Source organism: Heterodontus francisci, chromosome 14 (assembly GCF_036365525.1).
Source record: "Heterodontus francisci isolate sHetFra1 chromosome 14, sHetFra1.hap1, whole genome shotgun sequence".
Taxonomy (NCBI): Eukaryota; Metazoa; Chordata; class Chondrichthyes; order Heterodontiformes; family Heterodontidae; genus Heterodontus; species Heterodontus francisci.
In genome coordinates, this window is record NC_090384.1 from 70,497,994 (window position 1) to 70,525,390 (window position 27,397).

Consider the following 27,397-nt stretch of genomic DNA (forward strand, 5'->3'; position numbering starts at 1 on the left):
TGTATTTTCTTCCCCATTTTTTGTTCCAAAATACATTTCTTTGTATTTTTCTAACTGCATTGGCCACTTAGCTGCCCATAGCCAATTAAGACATTCCCAGTTTATTCTGAATCTATACAGCTATGAGCATAATGAACAGCATTTTGAATAGAGCTTTATCTAGTGCCTTCTGGAAGTTAATTGCAGTCACTGCATCCTAACTGCCAATTATGAAGTTACTAATGATGAATTAACAGTAATTGAATGTACCTTTTTGTTGTTTATTATCAAGACCAAATCCAAGCTGCAGCTTAAAATTAAGTTTCATTTGTGTCTGTCAAATTTGCCCATTTTTCGTGTATTTTTGGGAGGGAATGATTTTTTTGTTTGTAAAGTCATGACTTTCTATCCAGGTAATCTATCCTCAAAATTGGGTTAGTTAATTAGTTATAAATTATGACGCACATTACCATGCAATTCGGCAACTGGGTTATACAATATTTTTAATTTTGTTAATTGGTTCATCAAGTATGATCAAACACAAACATTGCAGTTGTGGTGTGACCAGTTCATGAATAAGGCAAATGCACCATCTACAAAACATCTGACGGCTGATGGTGAGTTTTCTGTATTCGGGTTGCCCTCAAAGTTGAGACCTTTTTGTTCTTTTATAATCCCAATTCTTTCCTGTTGCCATATTATGATGCTGTTCAAGTGCTGGTAGCCCTCTGGTACGTCGTCCAAGTGGCAATTCTTTGTGAGCTTAGATGGTGAGTGTAAACAGGCTATAGAGGGGATCATAGTGAACTGGATTATAGTTAGCCGGAACCCAGTAACTGAGGCTGGAGAGCAGCGGGAGCTTGAGCCCAGTAACCGAGGCTGGGGAACAGTGAGAGCTGCAGCCTAGTAACCGAGGCTCGGGAGCAGCGAGAGCTGAAGACCAGTAACTGAGACCAGGGAGCGGTGAGGTCCCCAAGCAGGCACTATTCAGCAAAGGTCATTGACTAGCAATTTAGAAATGGGCATCCTGGCTTTTTACTCCATTACAGTCAACCAGTAGACCAGAAATTAAACCTGAAACCTGATCTGTGGCTTTGGACCAGTAGGCAATTGGGGGAGCTGCAGATTGCCTACTCACTGGAAGATTAAGTTTTCTGTGTTCATCAGTGCTTTTTTTTCTTGTTTGGCAGCTACATCAAAATAATTGTAAGTTTTTTTTTATTTCCAAAATATACTTTATTCATAATCTGTAAAAATTACATTCCCAAAACAGTTTCAAACAGTATCAAGTCAAAAAATACAAACAGTGCAAAGATGATCAGTTTCCTTCAATACAATCATGAGTTGCCTCACAACCCTTCCATTTCATTGTCATGCCATATACATTTTTACATTTACAGCACACACAATTTTCCTGATACAGTTCGAAGGGTTTCCCATGGATCCAGCCCCTCAGTTCAGCTTGGTGGGGGGACCTTACACTGTGCTCTTTCCCCATTGAGACTTTGCTGAGGCTGCCCCAAGCTTTAGTGCGTCCCTCAGCACGTAGTCCTGGACCTTGGAATAATGTGCCAGTCTGCTACATTCGGTGGTGGACAACTCTCTGCGCTGGAAGAACAGCAAGTTTCGGGCAGACCAAAGGGCATCTTTCACCGAATTGATAGTCCTCCAGCAGCAGTTGATGTTTGTCTCGGTGTGCGTCCCTGGGAACAGCCCATAAAGCACAGACTCCTGTGTTACAGAGCTGCTTGGGATGAACCTCGACAAAAACCACTGCATCTCTTTCAAAATAATTTAAGTATGGTAGCAAACCAAGACTTAACAAGAAGCAGGGGTTAGGGAGACCAGGTGCCTGCTTGACTGCTTTCTGTTGCTAGGTTCTTAAAGTGACTGTGATTTCCTTATTTGGCAATTGGCCTATCTGTTTTTGTGTGGAGTTTGAACTGCATTCAAAGAAAGGTGAGGATTTTTACCACGGTAGTTTAATATTTGAAATGCCTGGCAGATGCCCAGATGTACCATTTATGCTATTCCATTACTGTTCATCAGTGTTCCAAAACTTCTGATCAAATGAGTATTGTGATGCAGGAATTTCTTTTAATGCTGGTACTTCATGTGAGAAATGAAAGTCTAGACTTCTACATATTTACATTTCCTACATGAATTATAGGGATTTTTCACTGAAGTAAGTTGAGTTAACAATCTTGCCATATGTATGCGTGGGTGATTAATTGTTACTAAGGGAAGATCTTGTGCCCCCTCCAAGTACGACAAATCATTGGGCTGAAATAAGATAAATATAAAAGCTCTATATCGCATTGCACCTTGATGTAAGTGCTGAACCATACCACAAAATGTCCAGGGTTATGAGTTTGATGCAAGATTGCTAAAAATCTGAGAGCAGGTCTTACTCCCAAATCAGTTTCTGATCCTGCAGAAATGATGTACTTCGGATTTTTGTGCTGGCCTGTCATCTGATTTATTCGTATCCTGTTTTTTTAAAAAAAGAATATTGAGCATTTTCTACCTTGGCACACTTCGTCGCCTTTTTCCCCTCAGCTGCCCAACTGGTTAAAGAATGAACATATAAGATAAGCATGTAAAAATGTTGTTTAAAAAAAAACTATTTTGATTTTCCCATTAAACTATCCAATTTCTGTTTGAGATGTATCTCTGGTTTACCTCACCGAGACCTAACTTTTTGGGATTTGGATTTCAAATTTGGATCCAAGGCAGCTTGTCCGTTTCCGTCATACCTGCTTTCTGGTTCCCTGAACAACACAGGGGCCTCCTTCTAGCACTCCTGGTCTGCACCATCTATTTCCCATCCCAGGATGAGCCATGCTTACCCCTCAATTCCTGGCTTCCTGTTCCAAGCTGGCTTTCACTGTTATAGGTACTTTAATATTGTATTTGCGAATCATATTGACAAACCAGTTCCAATCTAGCATATGTTGGCTACCATCTTGCTGTGTAACTTGGGCATTTTTTTTAAAAAGAGAAAAGTTGAATACAGGGTGAAGAGGCATATAATAATGATTGATGATTTTCATGGGGAAGCAGGACAGAATCAGAGATAACTCTTAATATAAAAATTGTAGAATGACCTAACATATCCAGTCATTATAAAGCAGTAATGCTTATAAATTGTACAGTATATGGTATAGAATCTATTGTGTTAAAAAGTTTCCCTCTAATTCACCATGAGCAGCACTATGCAAGAACCATTGTGTCATTAAAATGAAAAGTGCCCATTATCTTTGCCTAGTATATGTTTTGATTAGTAGATTTGATGTAATGGATATTGAAGCTTTAATTTGCTCAATTTGTAAAAATAATTTGTTTCTTTGCAGATCCAAAAATCACTGAAGAAAGCAGCTCGTCGCGAACAATTGATGCGAGAGGAAGCAGAACAGAAGCGGTTAAAAACTGTCCTAGAGCTACAGTACGTTTTGGACAAATTGGGTGATGATGATACACGCACTGACTTGAAGCAAGGTTGGAATGGGTCTCCTGTCCTTACTGAAGAAGAACTGGGAATGTTGGATGAATTCTACAAGCTGGTACAACCTGAGCGAGACATGAACCTCAGGTATTAAGTTGCTATAATTATTGGTTCTTGCATATGAAGCCAGCTGTTGTCATTGGCCCTGCTAACTATGGAGGCGCAGCCTGAGTAGACTTATTTTATTGTCCTTGATCTGATTTAATTCAAGTGCAGTTCAAGTTTTTGTGTTACCTTGGTTTTAGTGTAGTTTACTAATTAGTTTAGTTGGGTCTGGGCAGATCAATTTAAATTTTGGCTAATTACCCATGTAACTTTATTAATTACCATTGCAACCAAGTGGTATGCATGGATGGGTGTGTGTGTTATGATCCTGACAAAGGATGTTGGTGATTGATCAGGGAAATCTCTATATTGTGGGCAGACAAGAAACTGGATTGAGGAGGATGTGATGGGAGAACTGGGGCCAGGATTTGGTTGAGATCAGAGCGCACAAATATAAACCTTTAATCCTGTCTCCTGCTGTGTCTTGAAAATTAAGTGTGTACACTGCCAAGTCAATGTTATGTTTATCCTTTGTAAATATAGGTACACATCTACCTGGATAACATGCACTGACTGCAAAGCCTATGCCACAGCTAGTGTTGGGTTTTCGGGTTGCAAAACACCAAGGGCAAGTTTGGCGTGTTCATTTTGTCCCATGATAGAAATATCTTATCATTCCATTGCTATCGCTTGGTAATTGAACTGAACTTAGGAGCTCATCATACAGGTAGTTGCAAGTATGGATGAGCACTATAACTCTTTTTGTATGTTCATGTAACATGTGAGGATTTCTTAGAATTATGTCCGTTCTTGAGATGCCTATGATTTGTGTGGGAGGGGAAGAAAAAGAAAGGGAGGATCAGATCGAAGTATTGCTGTAATTGCTTCTTGTTTTTATTGCTCTTTAGCTGTTCCCTAATTTATTTTCTGCAGTCACCAAGGTAACTGCTGATTGTCGGAATGTCGTATATATCTGATCAGCTGCTTGATTTATGTGCTTGCGGACAGCTACTGTCGGTGACAACCTAAGCCAAGTCTGCAGTGACAAGCTAATGGCAGACTAAGACAATTAATTGCTTAATCATCTTGAAACTTTGACAATTTAAGGTTGCTAGTATACAGTGCCATAAGGGACAACCAAAAGCTATACGCTTTCAGGTTTTGATTTAGAGCTGGTGCCTCATTACTTGGAGTACTTTTTTTTAATGTCAAGTGGCATAGCAAAAGGTTGGTGTCAAGTTATACCTGCTCACTAGAATATTTTTTTTTGCATTGTTACAGTAAATTGTGGCAATTTCATGCATTTAGCTTCATTGCTAATTATCTCAGATTCATTTTTGGTGAAAACACTAACCATTGTGGGCTGTGACTTCTGAATTTGCGTTCTGTTCACGAGACAGACTTTTAAAAATTCCGTAGTCATTTGATTTATTTTTCTTATGGCTTCAAAATTAAAGACTGTTGTAAAATTGGCAGTGTGCAGTGCATTAACTGTGTTTTACAATCTTGGTTAAGGTTACTTGTGTAAAACTGCTGGGACATATTCAGGAAATGAAGCTCTTCCACTCAATCCAGTGTAGTTTCAAGGGTGGGGTCTGATTGGCATTGAAAACAGTTGTCAATTCATTTTTAAAAGGCTATATTTGTACATACTTGAAGTGTAGCATAGAAAAAGTAGCTTATTGGCATTTAACTTCCCCCATTTGCTTATTCCAGTAACAAGCATGCTGGAACATTATAATTGGAATATATTAATGTTTCAAATTGTTGGCTATTGCATTGAGAGTTAAATATCTGAGATGTTTTGCACTTCATATGTGAGGTTTGGTGGATTATGACTCGGGGGTATGTTGTATTCTTCCTCAACCCTGCCCACCCCTGTAACACCCCATTGACAGGACAGATTTGCTAGAGGTGGCGGCACAGTGGTACACATTCAGGAGGCAGTTGCCCTGGGAGTCCTCGACATTGACTCCAGACCCCATGAAGTCTCATGGCATCAGGTCAAACATAGGCAGGGAAAACTCCTGCTGATTACCAGCTACACCCCTCCAAAGCCCCCACACCCACCTCAACTGATGAATTAGTGCTCCTCTATGTTGAACACCATTTGGAAGAAGCACTGATGATGGCAAGGGCACAGAATGTACAATGGGTGGGGGACTTTAAAGTCCATGAAGAGTGGCTCGGTAGTACCACTACTGACTCAGCTGGCCAAGTCCTAAAGGATATAGCTGCTAGCCTGAGTCTGCGGCAGGTGGTGAGGGAGCCAACAAGAGGAAAAAACCTACCTATCGCAGTGCATCTGTCCATGACAGTATTGGTCGGAGTGGACCGCCATCCACTCCTTGTGGAGACGAAGTCTCGTATTCACATTGAGGATACCCTCCATCTTGTGTGGCACTACCACCATGCTGAAAGGGATAGATTTCGAACAGATCTAGCCACTCAAAACTGGGCATCCATGAGCTGCTGTTGGCCATCAGCAGCAGCAGAATTGTATTCAACCACAATCTGTAACCTCGGCCTGGCATATCCCCCACTGTACCATTACCGTCAAGCAGGGGACTCAATCCTGGTTCAATGAAGAGTGCAGGAAGGCATGCCAGAGCAGCAAGCAGGCATACCTCAAAATGAGGTGTCAACCTGGTGAAGCTACAACCCAGGACTATTTGCATGCCAAATAGCAGAAGCAGCATGCAATAGATAGAGCTAAGCAATCACAAACCAACGGATCAGATGTAAGCTCGGGGGTCCTGCCACATCCAGTCGTGAATGGTGGTGGACAATTAAACAACTAACAGGAAGAGGACGCTCCACAAATGCCCCATCCTCAATAATGGGAGAGCCCAGCACATAAGTGCAACAGGCAAGGCTGAAGCGTCTGCAGCCATCTTCAGCCAGAAATGCCCAGTGGATGATCCATCTCCGCCTCCTTCTGAGGTCCCCAGCATCACAGATGCCAGTCTTCAGCCAATTTGATTCACTCCACGTGATATCAAGAAATGGCTGAAGGGACTGGATAAAGCAAAGGCTACGGGCCCTGACCGCGTTCTGGCAATAGTACTGAAGACTTGTGCTCCAGAACTGGCCGTGCCACTAGCCAAGCTGTTCCAGTACAGCTGCAACAAAGGCATTTACTCGGCAATGTGGAAAATTGCCCAGGTATGTCCTGTACACAACAAGCAGGGCAAATCGAACCCTTTCAATTACTGCCCCATCAGTTTACTCTTGATCATGTAATGTGATGGAAGGTGTAGTCAACAGCGCTATCAAGCAGTACTTCGTTAGCAATAACCTGCTCGGTGACGCTCAGTTGGGGCTCTGCCGGGGCCACTCAGCTCCTGACCTAGTTGCAGCCTTGGCCCAAACATGGGCAAAAGAGCTTAACTCCAGAGGTGAGATGAGAGTGACTGCCCTTGACGTCGGCAGCATTTGACAGAGTAGGGCATCAAGGAGCCGTAGCAAAAGTGGTTTCAATGGGAATCAGGGAAAACTCTCTGCTTGTTGGAGTCATACCTAGCACAAAGGAAGATGGTTGTAGTGGATGGAGGTCAATTATCTCAGTCCCAGGGCATCACTGCAGGAGTTCCTCAGGGTAGTGTCCTAGGCCCAAACATCTTCAGCTGCTGCTTAAATGACCCTCCCTCCATCAAAAGGTCATGAGTGGCGATGTTTGCTGATGATTGTACAATGCTCAGTACCATTCGCAACTCATCAGGTGGTGAAGCAATCTGCGTCCATATGCAGCAAGACCTGGATAATATTCAGGCTTAGGCTGATAGACGGCAAGTAACATGCATGCCACACAAGTGCCAGGCAATGACCATCTCCATCAAGAGAGAATCCGACCATCTCCCTTTGACATTTGATAGCATTGCCATCACTGAATCCCCCACTATCAACATTCTGGGGGTCACCACTGACCGGAAACTGAACTGGACCAGCTATACAGTGGCTATAAGAGCAGGTTAGAGGCTGGGAATTCTGTGGCGAGTAACTCACCACCTGACTCTCCAAAGCCTGTCCAGCATCTACAAAGATCAAGTCAGGAGTGTGATGGAATACTCTCCACTTGCCTGGATGACTCCAGCTCCAACAGCACTCAAGCTCAACACCATCCAGGACCAAGCAGCCCACTTGATTAACACTCCATCCACCACCTTCAACATTCACTCCCTCCACCACCAACGCACAGCGACAGCACTGTGTACCATCTACAAGATGCACTGCAGCAACTCGCTAAGCTTTCTTCGAAAGCACCTTCCAAACCCACGACCTGTACCACCTAGAAGGAGAAGGGCAGCAGATGCATGGGAACAGCATCACCTGCAAATTCCCCTCCAAGTCACACCATCCTGACTTGGAACTATATCATCGTTCCTTCACTGCCGCTGGGTCAAAATCCTGGAGCTCCCTTCCTAATGGCATTGTGGGTGTTCCTACGCCCCATGGACTTCAGTGGTTCAAGAAGGCGGCTCACCACCAACTTCTCGAGGATAGTTAAGGATGGGCAATAAATGCTGGCCCAGCCATCGATGCCCACATTCCGTGAAAGAAAAAAAAATCCGAAGGCTCAGATCAATTTTCCAGTAAACATGAAACCTGCTGACCAGGGTGGTGCTGTTGTCTGGTAACTGACCTCTCCCTGTCAGAGGCTGTACGCCACTTCCTTCTACCTCCCTGGACCATGACCCCATTACTTAATATTAAGCCATCATCTCCAGGACTGTCACTGACCTCATTCTCTCTAGTGATCTTCCCTCCATGGCTACCAACCTCACAGTCCCCAAACCCTGAACAGCCCTCTTCTACCTCCTTCCCAAGATCCACAAGCAGGACTGGTAAACTTATCGTTACAACCTGTTACTGCCTCACGGAACTGATTTCTTACTATCTCAACTCATTTTTTTCTCTCCATGTTCAGTCTCCTCCCACCTACACCCGTGACACTTCCAATGCGCTCTGTCACTTGAACTGTTACCAATTTCCTGGCCCTAACCATTTCCTCTTCACCCCACCCGGATGGCATTGGGGCTCTTTGCTTCTTACTTGAATGGAGGCCCGACAGGTCTGTATGCAACACCACCTTCCTCTGTCTGGCCGAACTTGTTCCCACATTAAACAACTTCTTTAACTCTACTCGCTTCCTCCAAATAAAAGGTGTTCCTATGAGTGCTCATGTGAATCCTAGTTGTGCTGCCTTTTTGTGGAATATGTGGAATATTCCTTGTTCTATTCCTACTCTGACCCCCTCCCTCACCTCTTCTGGTATATCGATGACTGTAATGGTGCTATTTCCTGCTCTTCCCTAAACTGGAAAATTATCAACTTTGCTTCCAATTTCCACCCTTCTCTCACCTTCCGATGGTTCATCTCTGGCTCTTCCCTTCCCTTCCTCAATTTCTCTGTCTCCATTTCTGGGGATAGGCCATCAATAAATATTCACTATATGCCCATTGACTCTTACAGCTACCTCAACTGCACTTCCTCTCACTCTGTAAGGGCACCACTCTATTGTCCCAGTTTCTCTGGCTCTGTTGTATCAGTTCTCATGATGCAAACTTGCATACCAATGCATCTGATGTGTGTTTGTGCTTCAACAGAGGATTCTCCCTCACTGTGGTGCTTGGGGCCCTTGACCTTGTCCATCCTATTTCCTGCACTTCTGCTCTCACCCTTTCCCCTCTCACCCAGAACTATGATAAGAGTTCCCCTTGTCCTCACCTTGCACCCCATCAGCCTTCGTATCCAACAGATCATCCTTCACCATTTCTGCCATCTCCAGTGTGATACCACCACCAAACACATCTTTGCCTCCCCTCCCCTTCCAGCATTCAAAAGGGACCATTCCCTCTGCGACACATTGGTCCGCTCCTCAATTACCTCCAACAACTTGTCCCCTTCCCACTGCACATTTCCATGCAAGCACAGGAGATGCAACACCTGCCTTTTTCCGTCCTCTCTCATCGTCCAAGGCCCCAAACATTCCTTTCAGGTGAAACAGCAATTTGTGTACTTTCAATTTAGCATACTGTATCCACCACTCAAAATGCAGTCTGCTCTACATTGGGGAGAGGAAACATTGGGTCACTGCTTTGTGGAACACCTCTACTCAGTCCGCGTGTGTGACCCTGAGCTTTGGCTGGCCTGGCATTGTAATTCTCCACCTTGCTGTCATGCTGACCCCTCTGGCCTTGGCCTCTTGCAGTGTTCCAGTGAAGTTTAACGGTCAAGGAACAGCATCTCATTTTTGGATTCGGTGCTTTGCAGCCTTCTGCACTCAACGTTGAGCTCAACAATATCAGGCCGTAATCTCTGCCCCGTTTTGATTCCTTTCTCTTTGCAAGTTTGGGTATTAGTCTCGTCTTTCCCCTTATCACAAACTTTTGTCATTTAATCTCTCCTTCCACCCTATCACAGACCTTCCCTTTTGTTCTTTTTCCACCCTCCCTCTTTCACTTGCTTAAAACCTCCTACATTTCTGATTTTTCCCAGTTCTAATGAAGGATCATCGTTTTGAAACATTAACTCTGTTTCTCTCTCCACAGATGCTTCTTGACCTCCTGAGTATTTCCAGCATCTTCTGTTATTAGTTCAGATTTCCAGTATTTGCAGTATTTTGCTTTTGTATGAAATTTTGTAGTTTGCTTTACAGTTTGTATCCAAGTCAGATGTTCCTTAAACCCAACCAGCACTGTGATCCTTTGTTTGCTATGCAGATTACAGTATTCGTGAAAACTATAGTCATTATTCTTGCTAATATACACGTGGCTGGAAGGTCTCAGGGTTTCCACTTTTATGACTAAACCATGTTTGGGGTGTCTGGCTATGGCTAACCAATGAACAAGTGATTCGATGTGCGTCAGCCTTGACTTTTGCCTCTGAGTTAGATGGTTGTGGGTTCAAGTCTCACTTCATAGACTTGAGCACGTAATCTAGGAAAAAATATCCATTGCATCAATGAGAGGGCGTTTCATTGGCAGAGTCTTTCAGATTTGGCGTCGCCTGACTTCTCTGGATATAAAACAACTCATGGCACTCTTAAAGCAGGAGCGATATCCTGTCCTGATTAACATTAGCACTCAACCAGTGTCTATAGAAAAATTATCTTGTTCTTTAACCTATTTGGTCTCTGGGATCTTTTGTGCAATTTGGCTAATCCCAACATTGCAACAACAGATATAGTTCAAAAAAAGTTCAATAGCTATGAAATGCATGAGAATGCCCTGAGCTGTGAAGGGCACCTAACTACAAGTGCTTATTTTTCTCCCCTATCTTGCTCTCAGTGGGTCCTTCCCTTTCTCTCATGCGCCCTTCCTCCCCTCACCCTTGCCTCTTCCTCTCTCCTGTGCAGCATAGCAGAAACAACCCAATGATTGACCTGAAGCTCGTACTCTTCTTAAGCAGATCTTATGTTCCTATCATGCAAGTGAGGCTTAATATCAAAATGTGCTTTCAAAAGTCCTTTGGGTGTTAAAATGGATATGTTTTCTGTAGATGTAGCTATTTTTATTAAATAGTCATTGTGCAGACCCGTGCTTAAATTATTTTATTATTTATAGGTTGTGTGAACAATTTGAACAAGCATCAGTGCACTTATGGGACCTACTGGAAGGCAAAGACAAGAAAGTCGGGGCCACAACTTGTGAGTATCTGAAACCAATTTTGTGTTTTTGGTAGGATTTCAAACCGAGGCTGTGACAGAGGATGAAGTACCTTTGTTCCGATTCTTTACAGGAATCTTTATTTCCAGATGTGGCACAAGCAGGGTTAAGGTCAGTTACAATGAATTATATGACAGTCTAGCAAATTTTCACACCTCAAGACCATAGAACCATAGAAAAATTATGGCACAGAAGGAGGCCAGTCAGCCTGTCATGTCCGTGCCGGCTGAAAAGACTAGCTGCCCAACCTAATCCCACCTTCCAGCACCTGGTCCATAGCCTTGCAGGTTACAGCACTTCAGGTGCATGTCCAGGTACCTTTTTAAAAGAATTGAGGGTTTCTGCTTCCACCACCAAACCTACCAGTGAATTCCAGACACCCACCACTCTCTGGGTGAAAAAGTTTTTCCCCATGTCCCCTCTAATCCTTCTACGGCACAGTGGCGCAGTGGTTAGCACCGCAGCCTCACAGTTCGTGGGACCCGGGTTCGATTCCGGGTACTGCCTGTGTGGAGTTTGCAAGTTCTCCCTGTGTCTGCGTGGCTTTTCTCCGGGTGCTCCGGTTTCCTCCCACAAGCCAAAAGACTTGATAGGTAAATTGGCCATTATAAATTGTCACTACTATAGGTAGGTGGTAGGGAAATATTGGGACAGGTGGGGATGTTTGGTAGGAATATGGGATTAGTGTAGGATTAGTATAAATGGGTGGTTGATGTTCGGCACAGACTCGGTGGGCCGAAGGGCCTGTTTCAGTGCTGTATCTCTAATCTAATCTAATCTAATCTACCATTCACCTTAACTCTGTGTCCCCTAGTAATTGACCTCTCTGCGAGGGGAAACAGGTCCCTCCTGTCTACTTTATCTAGGCCCCTCATAATTTTGTACACTTCAATTAAGTAACCCCTCAGTCTCCTCTGTTCTAAGGAAAACAACCCTAGCCTATCCAATCTTGCCTTATCGCTGCAACTTTCAAGCCCTGGCAACATTCTTGTAACTCTTCTCTCTACTCTCTCCAGAGCAATTATGTTCTTCCTGTAATGTGACCAGCATTGTATGCAATACTCCAGCTGACCCCTCTCCTATCCTGAGTGGCGTGAAACAGGGCTGTGTTCTCGCACCCACACTTTTTGGGATTTTCTTCTCCCTGCTGCTTTCACATGCGTTCAAGTCCTCTGAAGAAGGAATTTTGCTCCACACAAGATCAGGGGGCAGGTTGTTCAACCTTGCCCGTCTAAGAGCGAAGTCCAATGTACGGAAAGTCCTCATCAGGGAGCTCCTCTCTCATCGACAGGTTTGCGGCTGCCTGCAATGAATTTGGCCTAACCATCAGCCTCAAGAAAACTAACATCATGGGGCAGGACGTCAGAAATGCTCCATCCATCAATATTGGCGACCACGCTCTGGAAGTGGTTCAAGAGTTCACCTACCTAGACTCAACTATCACCAGTAACCTGTCTCTAGATGCAGAAATCAACAAGCGCATGGGAAAGGCTTTCACTGCTATATCCAGACTGGCCAAGAGAGTGTGGGAAAATGACGCACTGACACGTAACACAAAAGTCCGAGTGTATCAAGCCTGTGTCCTCAGTACCTTGCTCTATGGCAGCGAGGCCTGGACAACGTATGTCAGCCAAGAGCGACATCTCAATTCATTCCATCTTCGCTGCCTTCGGAGAATACTTGGCATCAGGTGGCAGGACCGTATCTCCAACACAGAAGTCCTCGAAGCGGCCAACATCCCCAGCTTATACACACTACTGAGTCAGCGGCGCTTGAGATGGCTTGGCCATGTGAGCCGCATGGAAGATGGCAGGATCCCCAAAGACACTGGTATCAGACCCACCGGCCGTCCAAGTCTCCGCTTTAAAGACGTCTGCAAACGCGACATGAAGTCCTGTGACATTGATCACAAGTCGTGGGAGTCAGTTGCCAGCGTTCGCCAGAGCTGGCGGGCAGCCATAAAGGCGGGGCTAAAGTGTGGCGAGTCGAAGAGACTTAGCAGTTGGCAGGAAAAAAGACAAAAGCGCAAGGGGAGAGCCAACTGTGTAACAGCCCCGACAAACAAATTTCTCTGCAGCACCTGTGGAGAGCCTGTCACTCTAGAATTAGCCTTTATAGCCACTCCAGGCACTGCTCCACACACCACTGACCACTTCTAGGCGCTTACCCATTGTCTCTCCAGATAAGGAGGCCAAAGAAGACTCCAGCTGTGGCCTAACCAGCGTCTTCTACGGTTCCAGCATTGCGTCCCTGCTTTTGTATTCTATACCTTGGCCAATAAAGGAAAGCATTCCATACGCCGCCTTCACCACTCTATCTACCTGTCCTGCCACCTTTTAGGGACCTGTGGACATGCACTCAAGGTCTCTCACTTCTTTATGCCCCTCAATATCCTCCCGTTTATTGTGTATTCTCCTGCTTTATTTGTCCTCCCCAAATGCATTACCTCACACTTCTGCGGATTGAATTCCATTTGCCACTTCTCTGTCCACTTAACCAAACCATTGATATAATTTTGGAGTCTACAGCTATCCTCTTCACAATCAACTACGTGGCCAATTTTTGTGTCATCAGCAAATTTCCCAATCATGTCTCCCACATTGAAGTCCAAATCATTAATATATACCACAAACAGCAAGGGACCCAACACTGAGCCCTGTGGAACGCCACTGGAAACAGCTTTCCATTCACAAAAACATCCGTCGACTACTACCCTTTGTTTCCTCTCACTGAGCCAATTTTGGATCCAACCTGCCACATTCCTCTGTATCCCATGGGCTTTCATTTTACTGACCAGTCTGCCATGTGGGACCTTGTCCAATGCCTTACTAAGATCCATGTAGACAAAGGCAGAATAATGCACGGCGGTATGTTCTGTGTGATTTGATTTCTGTCGTTATGTCACTATCCAAGTACAGGTGGTTTAAAGTATTTGTAACCGAAGATTGAAGTAGGTCATCTTATTGGATTTGAATATTGTGTGGGATTGAAGAATTGAGGTTTGTTTGGGGATAGTGGCCTAATCGACAGCTGTATCTTTCAAATGTAGCCCATCTTCATATCATGAGGGACGTGACTTTTTTTTTGTAAGCCCTTCGGACAGTTCTGTGGCTCAGTTAGTCTGAAACCAGGATGTAAAGCTATCTGGAGGTTTGTGGTAATGCTTTGCTACATCAGCTGCTATATTTCAAGAATCAGTTTTTTGCTGAGGGTCGGTTTATAACATGAACTTTGGTCTGATGGAATAAATCCATCCATCTTTCAGAATAGAGGTCACAAAGCAGCATGGCAGTAAGCTGGTGTTTGGTAGCATGCTCTGGTTTATAGGGATGCAAGTTCTGTTAATGGGAGTAGTTGGTGATGCTGGACCTAAGGAAATATCTAATGTAAACCCCAAAGGCATACAAAGGTTTGATGGAAGTTTAACTCTCTCTGCAGAATGTCTTGAAATACAGATCTATTTTTGTTTCTTGAGAGAAAAGCACTTGATAGTGAACTGTACGCTCCCAACCTATTCGTTTAACATTCACCTGCTATAACTCAATTTAATCCTTTCAATATGTTTGCTGAGATGTAAGCTTCTCCACAGCTTTTACCGTGGATGTACAAATAGGAGTTGTACTTGTTAATCAAGGCATCTTGCAAGACAACTAAATGCATGACAGTTTAGACTTCGATGTTGCCTTTCCTCCTTCAATTTTACAAGAGCTGAGTTTGCCTTTGGAGGGTAGGGTAAAACTGCAATAGGATTTCATCTTTGAGTTTCTTTTATTTACTTGCATACGATCTGATGAAGTCAGCCATTATAGCTGAGGTGACATCAGATAATACATTAGTGCTCCAAATAATGTACCAAGTATTAAAATGTCAGTGGTTACCAGGAATTCTATATATCAATTGCGGCCAGTTATAGTCCTACAGTGCGGATGGGAAAGTGGGAGATAGTTACCCAGAATGATAGTGTGCACAGCCTGGCTTTTTGTTGAGAGTTGAAGATATCTGGGAACTGGTTGTCTGAGTGCTCTTTAACCAGGTATGAAATACAATGGAAGGTGTGTGACAAACAAAAAAAAAAACTAGATAGTGTTTTCAGAGTTTTGGACTGTTTGGCCATCGATGTGCTAAGAAGGATATGAGAGAATTAATTCTTTCTTTTGGGCCTCCTTATCTCGAGAGACAATGGATACGCGCCTGGAGGTGGTCAGTGGTTTGTGAAGCAGCGCCTGGAGTGGCTATAAAGGCCAATTCTGGAGTGACAGGCTCTTCCACAGGTGCTGCAGAGAAATTTGTTTGTTGGGGCTGTTGCACAGTTGGCTCTCCCCTTGCGCCTCTGTCTTTTTTTCCTCCCAACTACTAAGTCTCTTCGACTCGCCACAATTTAGCCCTGTCTTTATGGCTGCCCGCCAGCTCTGGCGAATGCTGGCAACTGACTCCCACGACTTGTGATCAATGTCACACGATTTCATGTCGCGTTTGCAGATGTCTTTATAGCGGAGACATGGACGGCCGGTGGGTCTGATACCAGTGGCGAGCTCGCTGTACAATGTGTCTTTGGGGATCCTGCCATCTTCCATGTGGCTCACATGGCCAAGCCATCTCAAGCGCCGCTGACTCAATAGTGTGTATAAGCTGGGGGTGTTGGCCGCTTCAAGGACTTCTGTGTTGGAGATATGGTCCTGCCACCTGATGCCAAGTATTCTCCGAAGGCAGCGAAGATGGAATGAATTGAGACGTTGCTCTTGGCTGGCATACGTTGTCCAGGCCTCGCTGCCGTAGAGCAAGGTACTGAGGACACAGGCCTGATACACTCGGACTTTTGTGTTCCGTGTCAGTGCGCCATTTTCCCACACTCTCTTGGCCAGTCTGGACATAGCAGTGGAAGCCTTTCCCATGCGCTTGTTGATTTCTGCATCTAGAGACAGGTTACTGGTGATAGTTGAGCCTAGGTAGGTGAACTCTTGAACCACTTCCAGAGCGTGGTCGCCAATATTGATGGATGGAGCATTTCTGGCATCCTGCCCCATGATCGTTTTCTTGAGGCTGATGGTTAGGCCAAATTCATTGCAGGCAGCCGCAAACCTGTCGATGAGACTCTGCAGGCACTCTTCAGTGTGAGATGTTAAAGCAGCATCGTCAGCAAAGAGGAGTTCTCTGATGAGGACTTTCCGTACTTTGGACTTCGCTCTTAGACGGGCAAGGTTGAACAACCTGCCCCCTGATCTTGTGTGGAGGAAAATTCCTTCTTCAGAGGATTTGAACGCATGTGAAAGCAGCAGGGAGAAGAAAATCCCAAAAAGTGTGGGTGCGAGAACACAGCCCTGTTTCACACCACTCAGGATAGGAAAGGGCTCTGATGAGGAGCCACCATGTTGAATTGTGCCTTTCATATTGTCATGGAATGAGGTGATGATACTTAGTAGCTTTGGTGGACATCCGATCTTTTCTAGTAGTCTGAAGAGACCACGTCTGCTGATGAGGTCAAAGGCTTTGGTGAGATCAATGAAAGCAATGTAGAGGGGCATCTGTTGTTCACGGCATTTCTCCTGTATCTGACGAAGGGAGAACAGCATGTCAATGGTCGATCTCTCTGCACGAAAGCCACACTGCCTCAGGGTAGACGCGCTCGGCCAGCTTCTGGAGCCTGTTCAGAGCGACTCGAGCAAAGACTTTCCCCACTATGCTGAGCAGGGAGATTCCACGGTAGTTGTTGCAGTCACCGCGGTCACCTTTGTTTTTATAGAGGGTGATGATGTTGGCATCGCGCATGTCCTGGGGTACTGCTCCCTCATCCCAGCACAGGCATAGCAGTTCATGTAGTGCTGAGAGTATAGCAGGCTTGGCACTCTTGATTATTTCAGGGGTAATGCTGTCCTTCCCAGGGGCTTTTCCGCTGGCTAGGGAATCAATGGCATCACTGAGTTCCGATTTGGTTGGCTGTATGTCCAGCTCATCCATGACTGGTAGAGGCTGGGCTGCATTGAGGGCAGTCTCAGTGACAGCATTCTCCCAGGAGTGCAGTTCTAGGTAGTGTTCAACCCAGCGGTCCATCTGTTTGCATTGGTCAGTGATTATGTCCCCCGATTTAGATTTGAGGGGGGCGATCTTCTTGATGGTTGGCCCAAGAGCTCTGTTCATGCCATCATACATTCCTCTGATGTTTCCGGTGTCTGAGGCCAGCTGAATATGACTGCATAGGTGTTGCCAGTAGTCGTTTGCGCAACGCCTAGCTGTTCTTTGTGCAGTACTTCTGGCTGCTTTAAGTGCTGCGGATGTTAAATCGCTGGGGGCTTTCTTGTAGTTCAACAGTGCAATGCGCTTAGCAGCTATGACAGGTTCCAGCTCTTCATTATGAGATTGAAACCAGTCTGCATTTCTCTTCGCACTTTTGCCGTAGGTGGTCAAAGCTGACTCATAGATGGCGTCTCTGATGTGGGCCCACTTGGTCTCAGCATCCCCTGTGGGAGTGTTTTGAAGGGCTGTTACAAGTGAATTTAGAAATTTTTGTAACAGCTGTGGGTGAAAAATTCTGCTCGTGTTGATGCGCGGGTGGCCCTTCTGCTTGGAATGATGCAACTTCTTTGGTCTGAGTCTAACCTTGCTGCACACCAGGGAGTGGTCGGTGTCGCAGTCCGCACTGTGGAAGCTGCGTGTGATTTGAACACTGTTTAAGGCGGCTCGCCTTGTGACAATGAGGTCTAGCTGGTGCCAACGACGTGATCTTGGGTGCCTCCATGAAACCTGGTGACAGGGTTTAGTGTGAAAGAACGAGTTGGTGATGCAGAGGTTATGATAGGTACATAACTCAAGCAGTCTCTGCCCGTTCTCATTCATCCTTCCAACGCCATAGCGCCCAAGGCAGGAGGGCCATGAGTCATGGTCGGCCCCAACCCTGGCATTAAAGTCCCCCAGCAGGAATAGGTGTTCGGTGTTGGGGATGCTGCTAATGATATGGAGTTGTTCATAGAACTGGTCTTTAGCTTCAGGTGGGGAGCAGAGTGTTGGAGCATAGATGCTGAGTAGGTGTACTGGACCAGAGGTGGTGAGCAGTCGGATGGACAGTATGCGTTCCGAGCCATTTGAGGGAGGCTCTATCATGCTGAGCAAGGAGTTTCTGATGGCGAAGCCCACTCCATGCTGTCTTGGTTCTTCAGGATCCCTGCCCTGCCTGAAGAAGGTGTAGTCTTGCTATGCTAGAGAGTCACTCGCGGGGAGGCGAGTCTCCTGAAGTGCTGCAATGTCCACATTGAATCTACTGAGCTCGTTGTTAATGATGGCGGTCTTCCGAGAATCGTTGATTTGTGTAAGGTCTTCCGACAGGCCAGGACACATAGTTCTGACGTTCCAGCTTGCAAAGCGAAGGGCTGGTACCTTCTTTCCTTTTTTCATGTTGTTTGGTGCGGTGTATCAGTCCACCTTTCGGGCAATGCCCCTGAGCTCCAAGCACCCATTGAAGCAGGCAGACTGTGGCGGGACAGAACCTTATTGACCGGGGGCTGCCCGGTTTGAGGCGGGCGGTAGCTGTCCAGTGAGGTGCAATGACCTCTCCCACCGACAAAGGCAACCCGTGGCGCCCAGAGAGAATTAATATGATGATTGTAAATCACCACTGAAATTTCAACTCCATTGTCAACCTACATATGCTACCAGTTGACTAATTTACATGGAATTGTGAGGGAGAAGAAGTTTCTACCGTTACTCAGAGTGCAGAAGAGTTGAACTGCACTTTAGAGGTTTTAATGATTTGGTATCATGTGTGTTTGTTGCAGACATGCTTCTTCAAAAACAGTAGGCAGTTTAGATTCTTGTATTGCTTTGGAAACTCTGAATCATAGTTTGTTGCAACAAGAAAACAAACATAACATTTGAGATAACTGTACAGGAGATGGATGAAGATAATACTTGATAAGCATCTGAGTGAGCAGGAAAAGTATTCATTCAAAATTTCAAACTTGGGTAGTTTGATCACTGGAGCTGTACCATTCTTCAAGTGGAGATTAAAGTGACACTACCTCAAATATTTTGTGCTTTGATATTTCACATTTGCACATAATTATGAAAGCTATTGAGAAGGTTGCTTCCTTTTGATGGTGAATCAATAGCGAGAGTGCATGGACTCAGGATTATCACTGAAATCAGAATTTTTTATTCCCTGTGAAGTGCTGTTGTAACATAAAATGCTTCACCAGTGGCTATTGAGACAGATGCTGAGAGATTTAAAGGTGAGCTGGATAAATATATAAAATATAACAGACACAGAAAAATGAGATTCTATTAGATTATTGCAAAAGTATTTCATATTGGCGTAAAGGGTCGAATGGCCTTGTGCTGCAATCTCAGATTCTGACAAAAGAGGAAGAATGTGAAGAATCTTGCATTTTTTTTCTATCTAAACATCCACTGGCTCACTGATTATAGTGGGGTGTTGTCAATGTAATTTGCCTGCTATACACGGGGGCCAAAGAAAGCAATGAATTTGTGGGGGGAAAAAAGTCTGAGGAAATCTTCATTCTGTCTGTCCACTTCCTGCTGTCTAAATGCCCCAGTTCCATTACTCTCCACAGTAATGTTCCACGTGGGAAATGATTCACAATCTGATTTTACAGTTAGTACAAAACAAATACCCGATCATGTTGCATTGGGAAGCACCCTGCAATTCTGCGCTTTATTTTGAAGGCAAACAGAACGAAGATATTCCTTGCAAAGCTTCTGGACTGAGCTGATTTATGAATGATTGTAGTTAAATGCCCCTAAATATTCAAGGTACAGTTTACTGAAAGGGTTCAAATGGCTATCTGAACTAGAAAATACTTAACATACACAAAACTGTGGAGACTGATATGCAATCTATATTGTATATTGATCCTGTTGTCGTTCTATATTACATATGCATTGCGCATGTATATGCAGAGCAGTTCAGAATCAATGTCTCATTGGAATGTGTATGCCCATAACTATTTAAAAACAGGATTTAATGCATTGTAAAATAGAATGATTTAAATTTCCCTTTTGCACCAACTGGGTTATCTGTGTTCAATGCGTCTTGGAGTTGTAACAGAGTGCATTGTACAAACTAATTTTTTGTGCCAAGGATGTGGCAAAAAAAATTATTTTCACTTAATTCTGAAATGCCAATGATTGTGATATTGCATGCGTTCCCCCTTTTGACGTAGATAAAAGTTTAATTGAAAATGTTTACAACCCAGCAGACATTGGGCGTGAAATTAACAAAGCTTGAATAATCCCTATAAATTTCATTCTGATGAGGGAGAAAAGTAAATTGCTACAAGGGGCTGGACAGCTCTGGACTTGTGTGTCAGAATCATCATTCATTATAATTAGGTTTGATGAGATTGTCTCTTAAACACTGTTGCTTTGTCTTGCAATGCTTTTAGAATTGGGAAATGGATTATAAGAAACTATTGACAGCAGATGAATGCACAATAGCATTTAATTACAGATAATCACACTCAAATGATGTGCGAACAGCTACTTGAAATGCCCAAAATAATCGGCACACTTAATATGCTTTAAACGGCACATTGACACCCATCATAATGGCATACGGTTAGCACCTTTTGCCTGATATAGGCAGATTTCTGGGATAAGTGGGGGCTGTATAAATGATTGGGACTGGAGCTTTTAACACCACCACCTTCAAGTACTCCTCCCAGCCACACACCATCCTGACTTGGGACTATTTCGCTGTTCCTTCACTGTCGCTTGGTCAAAATCTGGGAACTCCCTCCCTAACAGCACTATGGGTGTACCTACACCCGAAGGATTGCAGCGGTTCAAGAAGGCAGCTCACCACCGCCTTCTCGAGGGCAATTAGAATTGGGCAATAAATGTTGGCCTAGCCATCGATGCCCCCATCCCATGAATGAATAAGAAAAAGAAAATTAAAGCTAGAAATTGTGGGCTAGATTTTGTGGTCAGCAGCAAAGCAATTATGCTTGCTGCTGACCTTGAAGAAAGTTGCCCTTGTGGCCTGGACTTCCTCTTCCCCACATAATTTTGAATCTGGCACTAGGTCAAGGGGATCTCAGGGGTCCAGCAACAGTCACGTCATTAGGCAGGGTAAGCAGCCAATCAAGTAGCATTTGTGGAGCGGGAAACAAGTTAACATTTCAGGCCTGTGACCTTTCATCAGTGTTCTAATGAAAGGTTACAGGCCTGAAACGTTAACTCTTGTTTCCGTCTCCACAGATGCTGCCAGAGCTGCTGAGTATTTCCAGTACTTTGTTTTTATTTCAGTTTTCTAGCATCCGGCGTGTTTTGCTTTTATTAAAGCAGCCAATTATGTAGAAATATTCTCACAGAAAACTGGGAAGTTAAAACCACTGAATTCCTCCACTTAATTTTTTAATGTTTATAGGTAGCAAAATAAATGGGACATTTTTTTTAAATATGAGGAATTTCTTAGAGACATTTGATATTCAAATATCAAATTACTGTTGCAGAGCCATTGAGGCTGTTTGGCAGTATTAATGAACTTGGTACGCCTTTAAAAACGCAGTTACATGTCATTCAACGAGGTGTAACTTTTTCTAGGGTTTTTACAGCAAGCTGAGTAGAAGATCTTCTTGTTTCAATGATTTCTAATTGACTGCATTCTTGGGGAGACCTCAACAGTGCACACTCTGAAGAAGCATAGAATCACTGATGGCACCTTCTGGATTTCTGCATGTGTGGTCTTCGCAAGTTGCTTCTAGTTTGAGCGTAATGATGGCAAGCGCTGACAGTTATGCCATCATTACTATTACAAAATTTCAGGCCAACGTATCTGAACCTTAGTAGCAAACTGTTTGCTACATATAATTATTTTGTTCAGATTTCATTTGTTTCATTTGATTTCTCTGCTACATTCCCTGGTCAATTACTGAGGTAAGGTCATAAGAAATAGGAGCAGGAGTAGGCTGTTTGGCCCCTCAATCCTGCTCCGCTATTCAATAAGATCAGGCTGACCTGATTATGGCCTTAACTCCACTTTCCTACCGATTCCCCATAACCTTAGACAGATTTTTGATTTGCAAGAGAGTCAAACTCAGCCTTGAATATATTGAATGACCCAGCCTCCAATTCTTTCTGAGGAAAGAGAATTCCAAAGATTAATGACCCTCGGAAGAAATTCCTCCTCATCTCCGTCCTAAATGGAAGAACCCTTATTTTGAAACTGTGCCCACTAGTTCTAGATTCCCCCATGAGGGGAAAAATACTTTCAGCATCTACCCTGTGAAATCCCACTCAGAAGCTTTTAAGTTTCAGTGAAGATCACCTCTCATTCTTCTAAGCTTCTGTGAATATAGGCCCAACCTGCTCAACCTTTTCTCATAAGACAGCCCCTTCATCCCAGGAATCAGCCTAGTGAACCTTCTCTGAACAGCTTTCAGTGCAGGTACATCCCTCAAGTAAGGAGACCAAAGCTATACATAGTACCGTATTGTACACAGTTCTGGCATGGACTCGATGGGCTGAATGGCCTCCTTCTGTGCTGTAAATGACAGTGACGCTACTCCAGATGTGGTCTCACCATGCCCTGTACAGCTGTAGCAAGACTTCCCAACTATTATACTCCATCCCCCTTGCAATAAATAACATCATTCCATTTGCCATACTAATTACTTGTACCTGCATGCTTACTTTTTGTGATTCATGTACGAAGACACCCAGATACCTTTGTATTGCAGCATTCTGCCATCTCTCTCTCTCTTTATATAATTTTCAGCTTTTCTATTCTTCCTGCCAAAGTGGACGACCTCACATTTTCCCACATTATACACCATCTGTCAAATTTTGCCCACTCACTTAACCTATCTATCTCTTTGGAGACTGTCTCCTCCTCAGAACTTACAATGCCTCTAGAATTCGTTTTGTATAGAGGGATAAAGACTGTACCCATGGATGATGCTGCATCATTATCCAGATGCTTATTGTTCAAATCATGGCAACAGAATGTGATTTGGTTGATCACTTGGAGCAGACCAGTTAATGATGACAAATATAATTGATTACTAAATATATAAAAATTGCCCAGATTTTGTGGTTGCATTAAACCTGACACCACTCTATGTAATTGCTACATGCCTTTTATTTGTTGAGGTGATGGGCCACGGTCCATTGTCCATAATACCATCATGGTGTAAAAGAGAACAGATAAATTGGCAAATAGTAATTGGGTAACAAGCTGTGCATAGGGGAGAGTGTCTATTTGAACAGCTTTTTTAAGGAGGAGGAAGATTGGTGTGGTTGTGAAGGCCAATCATCTCAGCCCCAGGATATTGCTGCAGGAGAGGGTAGTGTCCTAGGCCCAACCATCTTCAGCTGCTTCAACAATGACCTTTCCTCCAGCTTAAGGTCAGAAGTGGGGATGTTCGCTGATTGCACAGCATTCAGTACCATTTGCAACTCCTGAGATACTGAAGCAGTCTGTGCCCGTATGCAGCAAAACCTGGACAACATTCAGGCTTGGGATGATAAGTGGCAAATTACCTTTGCACCACACAAGTGCAAGCCGTTGACCATCTCCAACAAGAGAGAAATATAACCATCTTCCCTTGACATGCAACAGCATTGCCATAGCTGAATCCTCCACCATCAGCATGCTGGGGGGGGGGGTGCGGGGGGGGGGTTGGGTTATCATTCACCTGAAACTTAACTGGACCAGCCTTATACAAGAGCAGGTCAGAGATTGGGTATTCTGCGGCGAGTAACTCACCACCTGACTCCTCAAAGCTCTTCCACCATCTACAAGTCAGGAGTGTGATGGAATACTCTGCTCTTGCCTGGATGACTCCAGCTCCAACAACACTCAAGAAGCTTGACACCATCCAGGACAAAGCAGCTCGCTTGATTAACACCCTATCCACCACCTTCAACATTCCCTCCCTCCACCACCAGCACACAGTGGCAGCAGTGTGTACCATCTACAAGGTGCACTGCAGCAACTCGCCAAGGCTCCTTCGACACCTTCCAAACTTGGCAGCCTCTACCACCTAGGAGGACAAGGGCAGTAAATGCATGAGAACACCACCACCTGCAAGTTCCCCTCCAAGTCACACACCATCCTGACTTGGAACTATATCTCCATTCCTTCACTGTTACTGAGTCAAAATTCTGGAACTCCCTCCTTACCAGCACTGTGGATGTGCCCACATGGATGTCAGTGGTTCAAGAAGGCAGCTCACCACTACGTTCTCAAGGGCAGTTAGTTATGAACAATAAATGCTGGCCTTGCCAGCAACAGTCACATCCCAAGAACTTTTTAAAAAAAAAAAGAAAAGCATGATGGAATGAATGGGCTCCCGCGTTGTATGATTGTCTGACATTCTTTAGGTCATGAAAAAGAGTGACTTGAAGTATGGGATTTGTATGATAACTTCGCTTTAGTGCACGGTATGTTAGATGTATGGGCAGAATTTTTACACTTTAAAAGGAACAGTGTATGGGCCATAGTAATATTGGTGAAATAGGAAGAGAAGAAAAATTGTGAATTTGGCGGTTGGGTGTTTTAAGAGCCTCTCCAAATATGGAAGCAGGATTAAAGTTTTGGAGTTGTTTTGATATGAAAGAAGAAACCTGAACTTCTGGAAGGCAGCCTCAGGAGGAGGTATAGGAGCTCTGTTCAAAGTGAGAGGTGATGGAGGCCAAGTATGTTGATCAATGAGGCTCAGCCATCCGAGCTACCTGTTTGAGATTGGAAGGAAGCATCTTTGAATTGAGAAAAACACTATTTTTATTGCCTCATGGGGCATGGAGATCATCACGATGTAATGATTCAACTATTGCATAGAAGAAAGTTGAACATTGTGCATGAGGAGAATATAATTTAGGGCGGCGCAGTGGTTAGCACCGCAGCCTCACTGCTCCAACGACCCGGGTTCGGTTCTGGGTACTGCCTGTGCGGAGTTTGCAAGTTCTCCCTGTGACCGTGTGGGTTTCCGCCGGATGCTCCGGTTTCCTCCCACAGTCAAAGACTTGCAGGTTGGTAGGTAAATTGGCCATTGTAAATTGCCCCCAGTGCAGGTAGGTGGTAGGAGAATTGAGGGAAGGTGGGGATGTGGTAGGGAATATGGGATTAATGTAGGATTAGTATAAATGGGTGGTTGATGGTTGGCACAGAATCGGTGGGCTGAAGGGCCTGTTTCAGTGCTGTATGTCTCTAAATAATACCTTATCACAACCGTGGGATGTCATGAAACACTTTACAAACAATTGGTTGCATGTTTTGGAAGTGTAGTCACTTGACTAAGGAGAGAAAGCAGAGTTGTGGTGAATGGTTGTTTTTTGGAATGGAGAGGTGTACACAAGTGTTCCCTAGGGCTTAGTGCAAGCACTAGGGCGGCACAGTGGTTAGCACTGCAGCCTCACAGCTCCAGGGACCCGGGTACTGCCTGTGTGGAGTTTGCAAGTTCTCCCTGTGTCTGCGTGGGTTTTCTCCGGGTGCTGCGGTTTCCTCCCACAAGCCAAAAGACTTGCAGGTTGATAGGTAAATTGGCCATTATAAATTGTCACTAGTATAGGTAGGTGGTAGGGAAATATAGGGACAGGTGGGGATGTTTGGTAGGAATATGGGATTAGTATAGGATTAGTATAAATGGGTGGTTGATGTTCGGCACAGACTTAGTGGGCCGAAGGGCCTGTTTCAGTGCTGTATCTCTAATCTAATCTACTGTTTTTGTTATATATTAATGACTTGCACTTGAAGTAGGGCGTAATTTCAAAATTTGCTAATGACCCGAAACTTGATAGCATAATAAACAGCGAGGAAGTTAGTAATAGACTTCAGGAGGGCATGGACAGGGCTGGAGGAATGGGTGGACACATGTCAGATGAAACTCAGCACAGAAACAAGTGTGAGGTGATGCATTTTGATGGAAAGAATAAGGCGAAACAGTATAAGCTAAGTGGTACAATTTTAAAGGGCTGCAGGACAAGTTAACAAAGCATATAGTATTCTGGGTTTTCTAAATAGAGGCATAGAGTGCAAAAGCCAGAAAATTACGCTAAAACTGTATAAAACACTAATTAGGCACCACCTGGAGTATTGGGCACCACACGTTAGGAAGGATATGAAGGTTCTGGAGAGGGTACAGAAGAGATTTACCAGAATGGTTCCAGTGATGAGGGATTGCAATTACGTGAATAGACTGAATAGCTGGGGTTGATCTCCTTAGAGCAGAGAAGGCTAAGAGGAGATTTGATAAAGATGTTTTTAAATAATGAAGGGTTTAGATAGAGTAAATAAAGTGAAATTGTTGACAGTAGCTGGCCAAATACCAGAGGGTATAGATTTAAGTTAATTGGCGAAAGAACCAGAGGTGACATAGGGAGAAAATATTTTGCATCAAGTGGTTAAAATTTGGAATGCACTGCCTGATGGGGAGGTACAAACAAATTTAATATTAGCTTTCAAAGGGAATTGGATGAATACCTTGAAGGAGAAAAAAATTGCAATGATACTAACTGTATTGCTCTTGGAGCTTGCACAGACTCAACAGGCAGAATGGCCTCCTGTGATGTACTATTACATGAATCTATGTGATAGATAATTCGTGCACAAGAAACAACAGATAGCAAATGCGATGAATGATTATTAGTTAATCTGTTGAGTGTTGGTTGAGAGAGATAGGTTGTCCAGAAAACTTTAGTCCTTTTTGAATAGTGTGTATCTTATGTCCACCTTAACCAGCAGTTAAGTGTCTCATTTGAAACTCAACACTTCTAGTGATGCAGGACTGCAGGTATTGCACTGGAAGTGTTTACGGATATATATACGAATTAGGAGCAGGAGTAGGTCGCTCGGCCCTTCGAACCCGCTCCGCCATTCAATAAGTCTATGACTGAACTGATTCCTCCCCATTTCCCCCTACCCCCAGATAACCTTCCACCTCCTTGCTTTTCAAGAGTCTATCTACCTCTGCCATAAAAATATTCAAAGACTCTGCTTCCACTGCCTTTTGAGGAAGAGAATTCCAAAGACTCACGACCCTCAGAGAAAAAATTTCTCCTCATCTGTCTTAAATGGGAGACCCTTTATTTTTAAACAGTGACCCCTAGTTCTAGATTCTCACACAAGGGGAAAGATCCTTTCCACATCCACCCTGTCAAGACCCCTCAGGATCTTACCTGTTTCAATCAGGTCACCTCTTACTCTTCTAAATTCCAGCGGATTCAAGCCTAGCCTGTCCAATCTTGCGTCATA

General features: G+C 44.2%; 1 protein-coding gene across 5 annotated transcripts in view; it reads left to right on the top strand.

The window, feature by feature from the left end:
• caprin1b (cell cycle associated protein 1b) overlaps positions 1-27,397 on the top strand; it is a 185,878-nt gene that overhangs the window by 60,658 nt on the left and 97,823 nt on the right. For all 5 annotated transcript variants that reach the window (XM_068046422.1, XM_068046423.1, XM_068046425.1 and 2 more), the window contains exons 4-5: positions 3,333-3,571; positions 11,095-11,177. In XM_068046422.1, the coding sequence (XP_067902523.1) occupies positions 3,333-3,571; positions 11,095-11,177 (322 nt within the window). The remainder of the gene's footprint in view (positions 1-3,332; positions 3,572-11,094; positions 11,178-27,397) is intronic.